This window comes from Lithobates pipiens, unplaced genomic scaffold, assembly GCF_037356315.1.
Source record: "Lithobates pipiens isolate NorthernLeopardFrog02 unplaced genomic scaffold, aLitPip1_a1.2 Scaffold_16, whole genome shotgun sequence".
Lineage (NCBI taxonomy): Eukaryota > Metazoa > Chordata > Amphibia > Anura > Ranidae > Lithobates > Lithobates pipiens.
In genome coordinates this window covers 269450488-269463911 of record NW_027507748.1, presented here as the reverse complement: position 1 = coordinate 269463911, position 13424 = coordinate 269450488, and the positions used below count along the sequence as shown (strand labels likewise).

Below are 13424 nucleotides of genomic sequence, written 5' to 3'. Positions count from 1 at the left end.
TGAAAAAGGCATAGAACACCTGTCCGTTTTGATTGCTGTTCGTGCCCCCGTTAAGGAGATTCACCCTCTCTATTTATCCTTTGTACCATTGTCCCCAAGGGTGAAAGTGAAAAAAATCCCAAATTTTGGGTTGTCTCCACAACAGTAAAAGAGTAAACAGTAAACAGTAAACAGTAAAGACAAATCCCACCAATTGAACACAAATGGTAGAACCTGGCAGGGGTTATAACCCTCCTTTCTGCTATCCAAAATGTAAAAAAAATAACTAAATGTAGTTCTATTTAAGAATTATAATGACGATCCAGTGGTGTTTGCTTATCTGCTCAAACAATGGGTACCTTCAATCCTTTGCAGACAACACAATGTTTGTCCTTTCTCTACTGGGGAATCACAATGTGCAAAGTGTACAAATTCTTAGCAATATTCTAACTTCAGAAATCCTATGTTTTGCTACGCAGTCTCAATATTACTATTGACAATCTGCCTTCATGCATACACAATTGTGACAGCATCACTACAGCTACTGTGTGTGTCTGGGGGGAGCTATTTATTTTACTAAATCCTGTGGCAGCTGTCAGTGCTATATAAACTGTATGTATTATGAGCTACACACAGTAAACAGGTCTGGGCTGCAGGACAGTACAGGGACTCCTCATCCTGTTGCCAGGAACAAAATGGAGTCAGGCTGAGCATTGCTCAACCATTTAGAGAAAGCCTTGTATTTTGTGAATGCACTTGTATTTTATGAATGCATACAAGGCTTCCGCTGAGGTGGAGATAGTGCCTGCCTCTTCACCTCAGCCACTCAAAGGAAGCTTTGTAATCATAAAACTGCAAGGGTTCCTGTGAATGACTGAGCAGTGCTCGTCTCAACTCAATCTTGCTCCAGTAATGGTACGGAAAGCCCCCCTACTGCTGCTGGAACACAGAGCTGTGTACTGTAGGTGGCTGATGCCACATACAATTTATACAGCACTGAGAGCGGCTGCTTTTCTTAGTACTGAAAACAGTTCATTTGGCTAGATTGGCCCAAGCCAACTATTTAAAGTAACATAAAATCTGGAGTTGGGGTTTAAGGTCATTGCAAAAATATGTAGAGGGAAAAAAAGTAAAGTTTGTCAGTTTTTATTGCTAGGTGTGCACCTGTTAAGGAGATTCACCCTCTCTATTTGTCCTGTTATTATTATCATTGAAAGTGAAAGTCAATTTTGGGTTGTCCCCAGAAAAGTAATAGAGGAAAAGTCTTCCAATGGGGCCACTAGTTCTGATGACCTGGGGGGGCTCCAAGATATTTCCTTAATTCCCACGGATTTCCTCTCACTTCTTGTTTGGCTATGAGACAGGAAGTGAAGGGAAATCTCCGAAATGAGACACATATGGTTAAAAAAAAATCTAACGGGGGTTTTAAGCCTCTACATGCAAAAAGGCTTCTTTACAGTAAGAGGTGTAAAAATTTAGAATTGACTGCCTCGGAAGCTAGTTCTATCCAGCTCAGTTAATTGTTTTAAAAAGAACTAAAGGCATTTCTAAATGCACAGAATATAGTTATATTAACATTTTAATATATATTTAATATAGGATATTAACATTTATAAGTAAAAACACCAGAGATTGTTGATCCAGAGGGTATTTGGTTGCCTTAGGAGATCAGGAAGAAAATTGTTTCCCTTGTTGGAGAAAGCATTTTTTGATTGAGTGTATATGAAATTAAAACAACTCTTACATTTTTAAAAAGTACAAAAAATGTAAACTGTGAAATTTACACTTTTTGTATTGCCTTTTGCTGTAAAATAAAGATATGTGCAGATATCTTTTGTGGAAGTAGTACACAGTGGCATTGCTAGGGGATGTGGGAGGTGAGGACCACATCTGGATCAGACTCGCCAGAGGGGTGACACCTGTCGGCAGGGGCACCGTCAGCGCACCATTGTGGGCTGTCACGGGCTGTCTGGGCTGTTCCCACTGTCTCACACAACAGAGCAGACCAAAGCTGCCTCCCATTCTTCGGCAGTTTACATCTACACAGACCGGAGGAGGGACACACGCTCTGAGCTATGGCTTTTACTAAATTTATTATGTTGTATGTGGACCCACAGGAGGGAGACAGAGTGATCTGGAAATGGGGGGGGGGGGCGCAAGTTAAAAAAAGATGGAGGCGTAATTGTGAACAGGGAGCTTAAGAGGATATGTTCGGGGGGGGGGGGGGGGGAATTTAGGAGAAGAGAGGGCTTGTGCTAGTAGGACCTATGCTAGAAGTGAATGTTGGTTTTGAAATCCAACTCTCCACAAGAGCATATGTCCTCTCGCCTCCCAGAACATCCCCAGCATATATCTGACCCCCCACACTTTCCTACTAGCACAAGTCCCTCTCCTCTCCTAAACTAGCACAAGTGGAGAGGGGTGTGTGTACTGAGGGAGGGGGGTCTGTAGTTACTGGAGGGGGATCTATTCTCAGTGGAGAGGGGGTTCTATACTCAGTGGAGAGGGGGTTCTGTACTGAAGGGGGACTATACTTGGTGACAGTGGGGGGAGGTTAACGCCATGTTTTACCATATCAGGGAAACACCAACCCTAGTGATGCCACTGGTACTATAAAAAAAAGTCACGAAAAAAATTTCTTCATATAAATAAAGAAACATTTATAAATATTAAATATAAATATGCAAACACAGAGACTGTCTAGAGTAAAAACGGTGAATGGACAAGGGGAGTAAACCGCATGATCATCTAATATACGAGAGTTGAAACAGAGCTGATCAGTCGCATCGCCGGCTCAACACTATGGGGGTTATTTACGAAAGGCAAATCCACTTTGCACTACAAGTGCAAAGTACACTTGAAATTGCACTGAAAGTGCACTTGGAAGTGCAGTGGCTGTAAATTTGAGGGGTAGATTTGAAATGAGGGGAAGCTCTGCTGATTTTATTATCCAATCGTGCAAACTAAAATGGTGTTTTTTTATTTGCCTTGCATAGCCCCCTCGGTTCTACAGCGACTGCAATTCCAAGTGCACTTTCAGTGCAATTTCAAGTGCGTTTTGCACTTGTAGTGCAAAGTAGATTTGTCTGCGTAAATAACTCCCTATGTATAATATTGTACAAAAGCTGTCATTTCTACAGTAAACAAAAGCACTGTGGATTTTGTATTTTCTTTATTAGAGGTACCATATTCAGTTGTGCTGTTTACACAAAAAAAATCCCCTTTAAATCTGAACCTGAGGCAGATATAAAAAGCACAAGGTAACGTGTTACTAAACCCAGGACCCTGCATTCACTAGATCTGGTCTCTCACAGAACATGGAAATGCACTGGTTAACACTTGTAGGAAGAGTTTTCATTCTCCTCTAACTGTCCTGTGAGGCTACATGACCCCTGACCCTCTGCCTGGACAGTGCTGATAGACCCTATGCTGATCACATGCACCCTCCCAAAAAAAAACGTGCTAGCAATACAAACCAAACTGAGCATGTGCAAAGTACCCCCAAGGCTCTGTGTCAGCAAATGGATTGGTGACAGTGGAAAAAGAGGTGGATCAGAGAAGACAGTATCAAACAGCCTCTTTACACAATGCACAGATTTAACCCCTTAGATTCCACAGTGAGTACAACAAGCATGCTTTACTGCATATACAAACTGATTTTACTGTTGTGGGTTTATTACCACTTTAACCACTTACCCACTGGGCACTTAAACCCCCTTCCTAACCAGACAAATTTTTAGCTTTCGGTGCTCTCACATTTTGAATGACAATTACTCAGTCATGCAACACTGGACCTATATGAAATTTGTGTCTTTTTTTTCACACAAATAGAGCTTTCTTTTGGTGGTATTTAATCACTGATGGTTTTTTTTTGTTTTTGCGCTATAAAAGAAAAAAGACTGAAAATTCTGGAAAAAAAAATGCTTTTTTTTTTAGATTGTTATAAAATTTTGAAAATTAATAATTTTTCTTCATATATTTTGGCCAAAATGTATACTGCTACATATCTTTGGTAAAAATAACCCAAATTGGTGTATATTACTTGGTCCATAAGCTATGGTGCCAATCTCTGAAAATTTATCGCACCTGATGCACTGACAGCCTCTCATTTCTTGAGACCCTAACAAGCCAGGAAAGTACAAATACCCCCCAAATAACCCCTTTTTGGAAAGTACACATTCAAGGGTATTTAGTTAGAGGCATGGTGAGTTTTTTGAAGTTGTCATTTTTTTACGACAATTCTTTGCATAATTAAGATTTTTTTTTTTCTTTTCTTTTTTCTTTTTTCACAAAATTGTTATATTAGCATCTTATTTCTCACACACAGCATAAGCATAGCACAAATTACAACCTAAAACACATTCTACTATTCCTCTTGAGTATGGCAATACCACATGTGTGAGACTTTTACACAGTGAAGCCACATACAGGGGCCCAACATGCAGGGAGCGCCATCAGGCGTTCTTGGAGCATAAATTCCATATATAATTTCTTGACTACCTCTTATGCCACGTACACGTGACTGGACTTTCCGACAGAATAGGTCAGAGGAAATAATTCCATCGGATATTACGATCGTGTGTGGGCTTCATTTGACTTTTTTCTTCAAAAATTCAGACGGACCTAGAAATAGAACAAATCTGTCCAAAGGAATCAATTTCTATCGGGAAAACCGTTTGTCTGTATGCTGGTCCGAGGGACCAAATACGACACTAGGGTAGCTACTGGCTATTGGACTTCCTTTTCTAGTCCCGTTGTACGTTATCACATTCAAAACGAATGGACTTTGGTCCATTCATATGTGGGCAAGTCCGTTTGGTCGGAAGTCCTTCGGAACTTCGCCAGGAAGACTGTCGGACCATTTCTGCCGGAAAGTCCGGTCGTGTGTACACGCCATTACACTTTTGAAGGCACCAGGACAATGGAAACACCCAAAAATGACCCCGTTTTGGAAAGAAAACAACCTAATGTATAATCTATGAGGCAAAATGAGTCTTTTGAACGTGCCATTTTTTTTTTTGCAAGTTTTTGGAAAAAGTGAAAAGAAAATGAGACCGCTTTTTTTTTTTTACACAATGTTGTCCTTTACACAATATTTCTAACATATAGGATGTACATACCAAAAATGACACCCCAAAATAGATTCTCCTACTCCTCCTGAGTACCACGATACCACATGTGGGAGACTTTTCCACTGCCTGACCACATAGAGGCCCAACATGCAGGGAGCACCATCAGGTGTTCTAGGGGCATAAGTTTCAAATCTTTTTTTACTACCTATTACACTTTTGTGAGGCACTGTAGTGGCGTGGATGAGAACTGATGTGGCATGAATGGGGATGGATGAGCCATGGATGGGGATGGCTGAGTATGGATGGGATTACTAAGCATGAATGAGTATGGCTGGGTATGGATGGGATGGCTGAGCACGGCTGGGTATGGCTGAGTACTGCTGGGTGTTGCTGGGTATGGCTGGTACGGATAAGATGGCTGAGCATGGATGGATGGATGAGTATTGCTGAGGATGGATGGACAGATGAGTATGTTGAGTATGGATGGCTGAGCATGGATGGATGGCTGAGTATGCATGCATGCATGGATGGCTGAGTATTGATGGGTATGGTGAGCATGCATGGATGGATGGATGAGTATTCTGAGTATGGAGGAGTATGGATGGCTGAGCATGCATGGATAGATGAGTATGCTGAGTTTGGATTGGTGAGCATGGATGGATGGGTGAGTATGCGGAGTATGGATGGGTATTCTGAGCATGGATGACTGAGTATGGATGGATGGATGGCTGAAATGGGAGCACTACACATCCAGCCCACAGCTCTGCTGCCAGCGATCTCTCCCCTCTCCCCTAGCACTGTACAGATCTATACAGAAAGGGGAGAGAGGAACCAGACGTGACGCCGTTTTTTTTTACAAGTGATCGTTCTGTCATTTGACGGAGCGATCACGTGGTAAACATCCACTATCAGCGACCGTTTACTGTGATGCACCTGGCGGCCATGGATATTGCCGGGGGCACGCGTACATTGACGTCCTCCCAGAGTTATGGAGCCGTGCTGTAGCCGTCATTTGGCTATAGCGCAGTCGGCAAGCAGTTAAAGGGGCTCTATAAATACTGCATCATTGAATGTGTTTTCCAAATGCAAGCAGTGTTAGGTATCTAAATTTGACTTGCTATCATCTTCCTGCATTCTCTAGAGCAGAGCCTATAGAGGAGGAGGGAGAGGCATCAAAAAGACAGCAATTAGGTGTGCTGCAGCACAAGGAGCATGCTGATAGTAGAGGAGTGCAAAGTAATAGAGATAAGCTTATCAGTGTGGTAGCTCTTCTTCACTGTAAAGTCACAGAGTTGTGTTAGGTAGGAGACCTGTACATAAAAGGGAAACTTCAGCAGGGAAAAAATCAGGATAAGCCTGGTTTGTATGGCAGGACTAGATGGACAAAAATACAAATCATTTGGCAAGCAAAAGCGATTCCATCTGTGTTTTTACCTAGTCTCATGGAATAGGCTGTCTGTGTTTCTTTCATACCAAACTCCAGTGTGCACATTTCTTTATCAGGACAGAAGTACTGAGAGTAGTACGGTTAGTCCAGTTTATTTTCTTTAACTGACTGTTAAAGTGGTTGTAAACCCTTACAATCCACTTTTTGCTACAGGTAAGTCTATAATAAGGCTTACCAGTAGCTACCCCGGATATCTCCTAAACCTGCACGGTTTAGGAGATATCCCCTGTATCTGTCAACGTCACAGGTGCATGTGCACTGAAGCAATGGGGCAGGTACATGCTGAGTGTGCCGTTGCTGGCGGCTCCAGCCAATGACGTCATCGCTGCTCTGGCCAGTCAAAGCATTGGAGCCACGATACCCAGAAGTAACTCTGGGAAGAAATGTCGCTGGCCGGGGGCTTCAATCTCAGGTATTACATAATGAGCTTTTTTTTTTATATATATGCAGGATTTTAGCTCATTGTAGTTATATTAATATAATCTTGCAAGACTTTGTAAAAAAAAAAAAAAAAAAAGTTTAAAGCTGCCTCAACCAACTTCATCAAATTAAAGATACACTGAATCCTCTGGTCAAAAGCCAAAATTCAGTTTTCGCGTGCTCTTGTAATATCACTTACATACAATTGTTCTTGTTTGTTTTTCTCTCTTTAGGAAAAAAAAAAAACATGAAAGGTTTGAGGAGAAATTCACATTAGATTTCAGGACATGGCTCTACTGCCATTATCCTGTGTACAGAAGCATGTTTAAGTGTGAGTTGTCAGTCTTGGAAGCCCTTCGGGTGTCGCTGAGCATTTTTGGTTTCTGTGCTGGAAGGGTATTATGCAGGAAGGCAAAATAAACAATTACACCAGCTCTCAGAGCACACAAACACACCACGAGAAGCCAATTGCACTGTGGGTAAAATTACTCCAAAATTGTGTGTAATGAGTAGGAAAAGATTAAAGAAAGCTCTGGCTATGCTGAAAATTGACATTAGCAGAGGGAGAAAAAAAAAAAAAAACCTCTTTACTACTCGGCCTGGGAGGTCTAATTCAGGCAAGGAACAAAAAACATATCTAGATTGTGTTCAGAGAGTTTCTCCAATGACTTGTCTCCGGCCAGAAGTCTATTCCATATAATGTAAAATTAAATTATAAAAAATCAAGTGAATATTTAGATGAAAGAACCATTTGGAAGCAGTTTATTTAGACGAAGTGCCAATGACCCACAACAGTAAGACATCAAGCGTGAAATTTACTAGAAATTAGCAGTGGGGCCCCAGACTCTGCATGACTTGTCTGAAAGGATGTAAATTCATGTGAAATTAACCCATAGGCAGCAGCTCTTTAGAATTCCATACGAGTACAGTATGTGCCGATCATACTGTGCTAGCGTAACTATGTTAACTGTATAGAGCAGATAAAACCTCACTTAGGGTTTCCCAAAATTCATTCGGGTATTTCTTAAAGAAGACCCCCACCCAGCCACTTGGGACTGAATGATCAGTAAGCTTCTTTAATATTAGGTTTGGTTTGCTTAATGTATCTTTGTCATAAAATGTGAGATCCAATAGTATCTGGACTGAAAGATTTACAACCAGTGCCCAGCTCAAGTATTGATTTGCACCCACTGAATCCAGCTGTGCCCACTATTGCATCGCAGCTTGCAATGATGGCTGATGAATAAAGTACACATAGAAACTTCCATATCACATGAAGGATTTTGGGGTTATAGTAGACTGTACACTGACCAGTTAGTCAGTATCCTCTTTGCTGAACCTAGGAAAGTAGCTGTTTTTATAGTTTAGTAATTACTTAGTTTAGGGTTTTGCACTTTTTTTTTTTTATAATTTACAGACCATCATTCTTGTGAGTTTACAGAAATGGCTATGAAAAAAAAATCCAAAAATGATGCCGCAGGTATTATTTGTTACATAGTTAGTCAGGTTGAAAAAAGACAAAAGTCCATCCAGTTCAACCATAAAAATAAATAAATAAAAAATAATATTGTTCAATCCCATATACTCAATCCTATACACCCTGAAAAAAGACACAAGTCCATCCAGTTCAACCATAAAAATAAATAAATAAATAATATCATACAATCCCATATACTCAGTCCTATACACCCTGAAAAAAGACATAAGTCCATCCAGTTCAAATAAAAAATAATATCATACAATCCCATATACTCAATCCTATACACCCTGAAAAAAGACACAAGTCCATCCAGTTCAACCATAAAAATAAATAAATAAATAATAATATCATACAATCCCATACACTCAGTCCTATACACCCTGAAAAAAAGACACATGTCCATCCAGTTCATATAAAAAATAATATCATACAATCCCATATACTCAATTCTATACACCCTGAAAAAAGACACAAGTCCATCCAGTTCAACCATAAAAATAAATAAATAAAAAATAATATACAATCCTATACACCCTGAAAAAAAGACACAAGTCCATCCAGTTCAACCATAAAAATAAATAAATAAAAAATAATATCATACAATCCCATATACTCAATCCTGTACACCCATATGTCTTCTGTATGAGTAAAAATAAAATGTGTGTGACTTTCTTTTTATCTTCAGACATGTATGATCAAGTACTCAAGTTTGGAGCCTACATTGTGGATGGCTTGCGTGAGTACCGCCAGCCTGTGTTGGTATACATTCCTCCTCAAGCTGAACTGCGAGGTGGATCATGGGTAGTGATAGATTCTACTATCAATCCAAGGCACATGGAGATGTATGCAGACAAAGAGAGCAGGTAACATATCTATAACATTTTAGATCACCTTGAAAATGTTTGGTTATATTGATATTAAAATTTAAGATAAAATTTACCAGTCCATTTATAAAATAATTGCTTTTCATTTTGCCACACTTTGCCCTATTTTTATTTATTTTTTTCCCATTTTCTAAAAGTTTGAAATTAAAATTTGTAAAGTGAAATGGAAGTGGAAAGAAGATAAAATATAGACAGAGTGTAAAAAAAAAGAAAAAAATCAATATTGGAAAAAAAAAAAAAATCGAAAGAAAAATACTCAATTTTAAATGGTCTCTCTTTAGCTTCTGTCTGTTAAAAATAATTTATTACCTCTGGTTTCAGGTGGCATCAATTATCATGGAAATAGCAGTAGACAGTCTTTTGGAAAAGTTACCTGCAGAATAAATTCACTTAATTTCTCTTTAGTCAAAATATGGCCAACATGGGCAAAGAAATTGCACAGGTGTATAAATAAGCAAGACTTTCAGAAGATATATTTCCTGTATCCGAAAAAAATATAGCATTTTAGAGTTTTGTAAATAGGCCACTATAATACAGAATGAACAGTTTGCCCTAAAGGATGGTGATTGTTTTACATACACATCATACCACATAATAATGAGTATCCATCATATTTTATAAATATTTGTGTTTTATCATGAAGTATACAGATTTCTAATGGCAAGAGCTTGTGTTTGTGTTACCCTATTTTTACCTGATTTTCAATCTTGCTCATCTTGTTCACTTTTAACCACACCCACACAAGCATCAGCAAAAATCAATATGGCTGAGCAGAGTGTACAAATGCCGATCTGAAAGACAGCTGCTGTGAATGACTCCAGTGGCATTAGTTTGGAGTTGCTCCTGCTCTCAATCAACAGTGCATAATGCAGAGAGCGCAGGGGTCAGAAATGTGTAATACAGAGAGTGCAGGGGTCAGAAATGTGTAATACAGAGAGCGCAGGGGTCAGAAATGCGTAATGCAGAGAGCGCAGGGGTCAGCAATGTGTAATGCAGAGAGCGTAGGGGTCAGGAATGCATAATGCAGAGAGCGTAGGGGTCAGGAAAGCGTAATGCAGAGAGCTTTGGGGTCAGGAATGCGTAATGCAGAGAGCACAGGGGTCAGCAATGTGTAATGCAGGGAGCACAGGGGTCAGGAATGCATAACGGACAGAGCACAGGGGTCAGTCTAGCATAATGTACAGAGTGCAGGAGTGATGGGTAAGTAATGCACAGAGTGCCCCCCACCCCTATGACAAAGCCACTTTCAGCTCAAATGTTTTGTCTTGGGTCCTGATGCTGTGACTGCCTGCATTTTTTGACTGCCTGTTCGACGTGTAGCACAGAGCCAAAATAGGTGCTCTCCCTTGTTATATGCTACAGGTTGGTAGATGGGGGCAAAAAGCACCAACTGCATAATTCATATACAAAAAAAGGCAGGCAGTTGGACCCAAGGCACTCACCAGTAGATGTGAAGCATGTGCTTTGGGTGCCTGGTGCTAGCAACACCCATGGAAGGACTACACCAGACAAACGGAAATGATTGGCAACCATATGTTTCCCTGTGTCACTTTTATGTATGTTTCATCACTGTGTTGAGGTAACTTGTGTGTTACTGCAGCCCATTGGTTTTAAGGGGTTTTAAGCCTAGCGTGACCAAGGATGACAACATTTGTCAGGTTATTTATTTCTGTTTGTCCACGTTAGAAAGATCTCTTCACTTCCTTTGTGGTCACCAAGGCAGAAAGTGAGGTAAAATCTCTTCAGATGGGACATAGGCAGTAAAAAAAAAGATGAAAGTGGTCCTTCTCCATTCTTTTTTTTTTCAAATTAAATTTATTTATCCCCAAAAAAAGTAAAGAATACATTCCATCAGTTGAATGTACTTTGCATTCCATCAAATATATATGTACATACATATACATTTAATAATCACACTAACTTAATATTCACAATATTTACATCTATCTCATCCCCAAACCATAGACTTAGTCTTTAATATTTTATCACCAGTATCTCGCATGGGTCTAAATTCTTCATCTCTCCTTTATTTTTTATCTTCCACCCCCCCCCCCTCCCCCATCCATTCTAACCAAAATACAGAAGTAGCTTTAGCTGGAGTTGTGTTCTGAAGAAATTGTGGTAAAACTAGACAGAGTACAAGAAGCAATTGCCCTGTTCCTTGTAATCCCATCCATGCAGATACATATATCGCATAGTTGTAAAGAAATGTTGCTGCTGCAAATCATGAAAACATGCTTCCTGAAACTTTTATAAATATTTGTGAAATATTCTTTTAATTTTGTGTTTGCAGAGGTGGTGTCCTGGAACCTGAAGGAACTGTTGAAATAAAATTTAGAAGAAAGGATTTGGTAAAGACAATGCGGAGAGTCGACCCAGTTTACATTCAGCTGGCAGAGAGATTAGGTAGGTGTTTATTAGTAAATGCATATTTAAATTAGGGCAATAAAAGCAACCCTTTTCTCTACTAATGTTTACCGAACATGACCATCTCCAAAGACATGCAGGTAGGTAAATTGGATTCTGTCCAAAATTGGCCCTAGTATATGAATGGGGACCTTAGATTGTGGGCTCCTTGAGTGTAGGGACCAATGTGAGTGTGCAATGTACAGGGATAAGGGTAGACACTCAGGTTGAACTGGATGGACTAGTGTCTTTATTCAACGTTATTAACTATGAAACTATGACGCCAAATATAAACTATTTAGCTTATAGACAACAGATTGGTAAACTCTGCTCATGTCTACCCCTGGAAACTCAGTTACCCCCTACTCACTGGGCATTGCTGCATGCCTCTTGCACAGCATAGGTAGGGTGATGGTAGGTTACATAGTAGGTGAGGTTGAAAAAAGACACAAATCCTTCAAGTCCAACCTATGTGTGTGATTATATGTCAGTATTACATTGTATATCCCTGTATGTTGCCCTGTGACTGTTGGCCATCGCTGCTCGGCAGGGTAATAGATAATGATCATTATCCAGAGGGGAACAGATAGAGATGGATATTTGTACTTGGCTGTTTAATTTTGACAAAAAGTTTGAAATGTGTTGATCTATAACAGCGCTAATTATTCAGAACATATTAAAGAAAAGGAGTGCACTTTAAAGAGCTGTTAGAGTGGATTATGAACTTATTAATATAACCATATGCTTAAGGAAAAAAAAGATTCACTTCGAAAAAGACTTACTTTTTTGTTTATCTCAAAAAAAAAAAAGGTCCCACCTCATCCTTCCAGGCAGTCCTGTTTATTTACCTCCAGTCAGCCTATCCCTGGGCCATTTATATTGAGGCTGCTGCTGGACCAGGAACTACTTGTCTGTTCCTGAAGCTGCTATACTGTGTGTGTCTGACACTTACAATAGTCTTTTATTAAAAGCCCATCTACTTGTAGACTAAGGCTAAACAAAAAGAGGAACATATTGCCAACAAGAACTAGCTCATCCATCTAATGCTTTTTCCCAGAATCATTCCAGGGAGCACAATCCATGTACTCTTTCACTTAGTAAATACAAAGTCCAAACTTAAAGCAGCACGATACCAAAAGATAAAATCTGCCGAGGCTCAAAGGATAAACATTTGTCAAGTCCATCAAGAGAAGGAACATTTGGATTACAGGTGCCTTAGCCAACATTGGTGTGATATTAAGTTCACTCAGTGACAGAGGAAGTGAATAACATGGGCTATTCTTACAGTGAACAGCTGTTGTATAGATATGTTGATTAAAGCAAATAAGGACAGGAAAAAACATAGAAAAAGAAAGAAGAAATGGGTGGACAAAAAAAGAAAGGGAAAAAGATACCCTACAGCAGAGTGCTCATTAGACTGCCAGAGGAATCACCTTCACAGCCATCCAGCACACAACACACAATTGTATACTTCCTGCAACTTTTGTTCCACTCAACGGATATTGGTATTACTCAGGTACTTACTTTAGGTACCAGTGTTATATGTTAATATCAACTGCCTATACATTTTATTTTTTCATGCTCTAGATTTTGAAAAACATCTTTTACTTCCCTTGAACTTTAGATTTCCTATAATATGTCACTACCTACTTATATTTTTGCAGTTTACCTCCTTGTAGTATCTATTAATATATTTAAGTTTAAAGATGTCAAAAAATGGTGAGAGATTTAGGATG

General features: G+C 39.5%; 1 protein-coding gene across 2 annotated transcripts in view; it reads left to right on the top strand.

The window, feature by feature from the left end:
• The window catches only part of ACACA (acetyl-CoA carboxylase alpha), a 480408-nt gene that overhangs the window by 422274 nt on the left and 44710 nt on the right, over nt 1–13424 (top strand). For both annotated transcript variants that reach the window (XM_077481395.1, XM_077481394.1), the window contains exons 50-51: nt 9084–9261; nt 11576–11688. In XM_077481395.1, coding sequence (XP_077337521.1) covers nt 9084–9261; nt 11576–11688 — 291 coding nt within the window. The remainder of the gene's footprint in view (nt 1–9083; nt 9262–11575; nt 11689–13424) is intronic.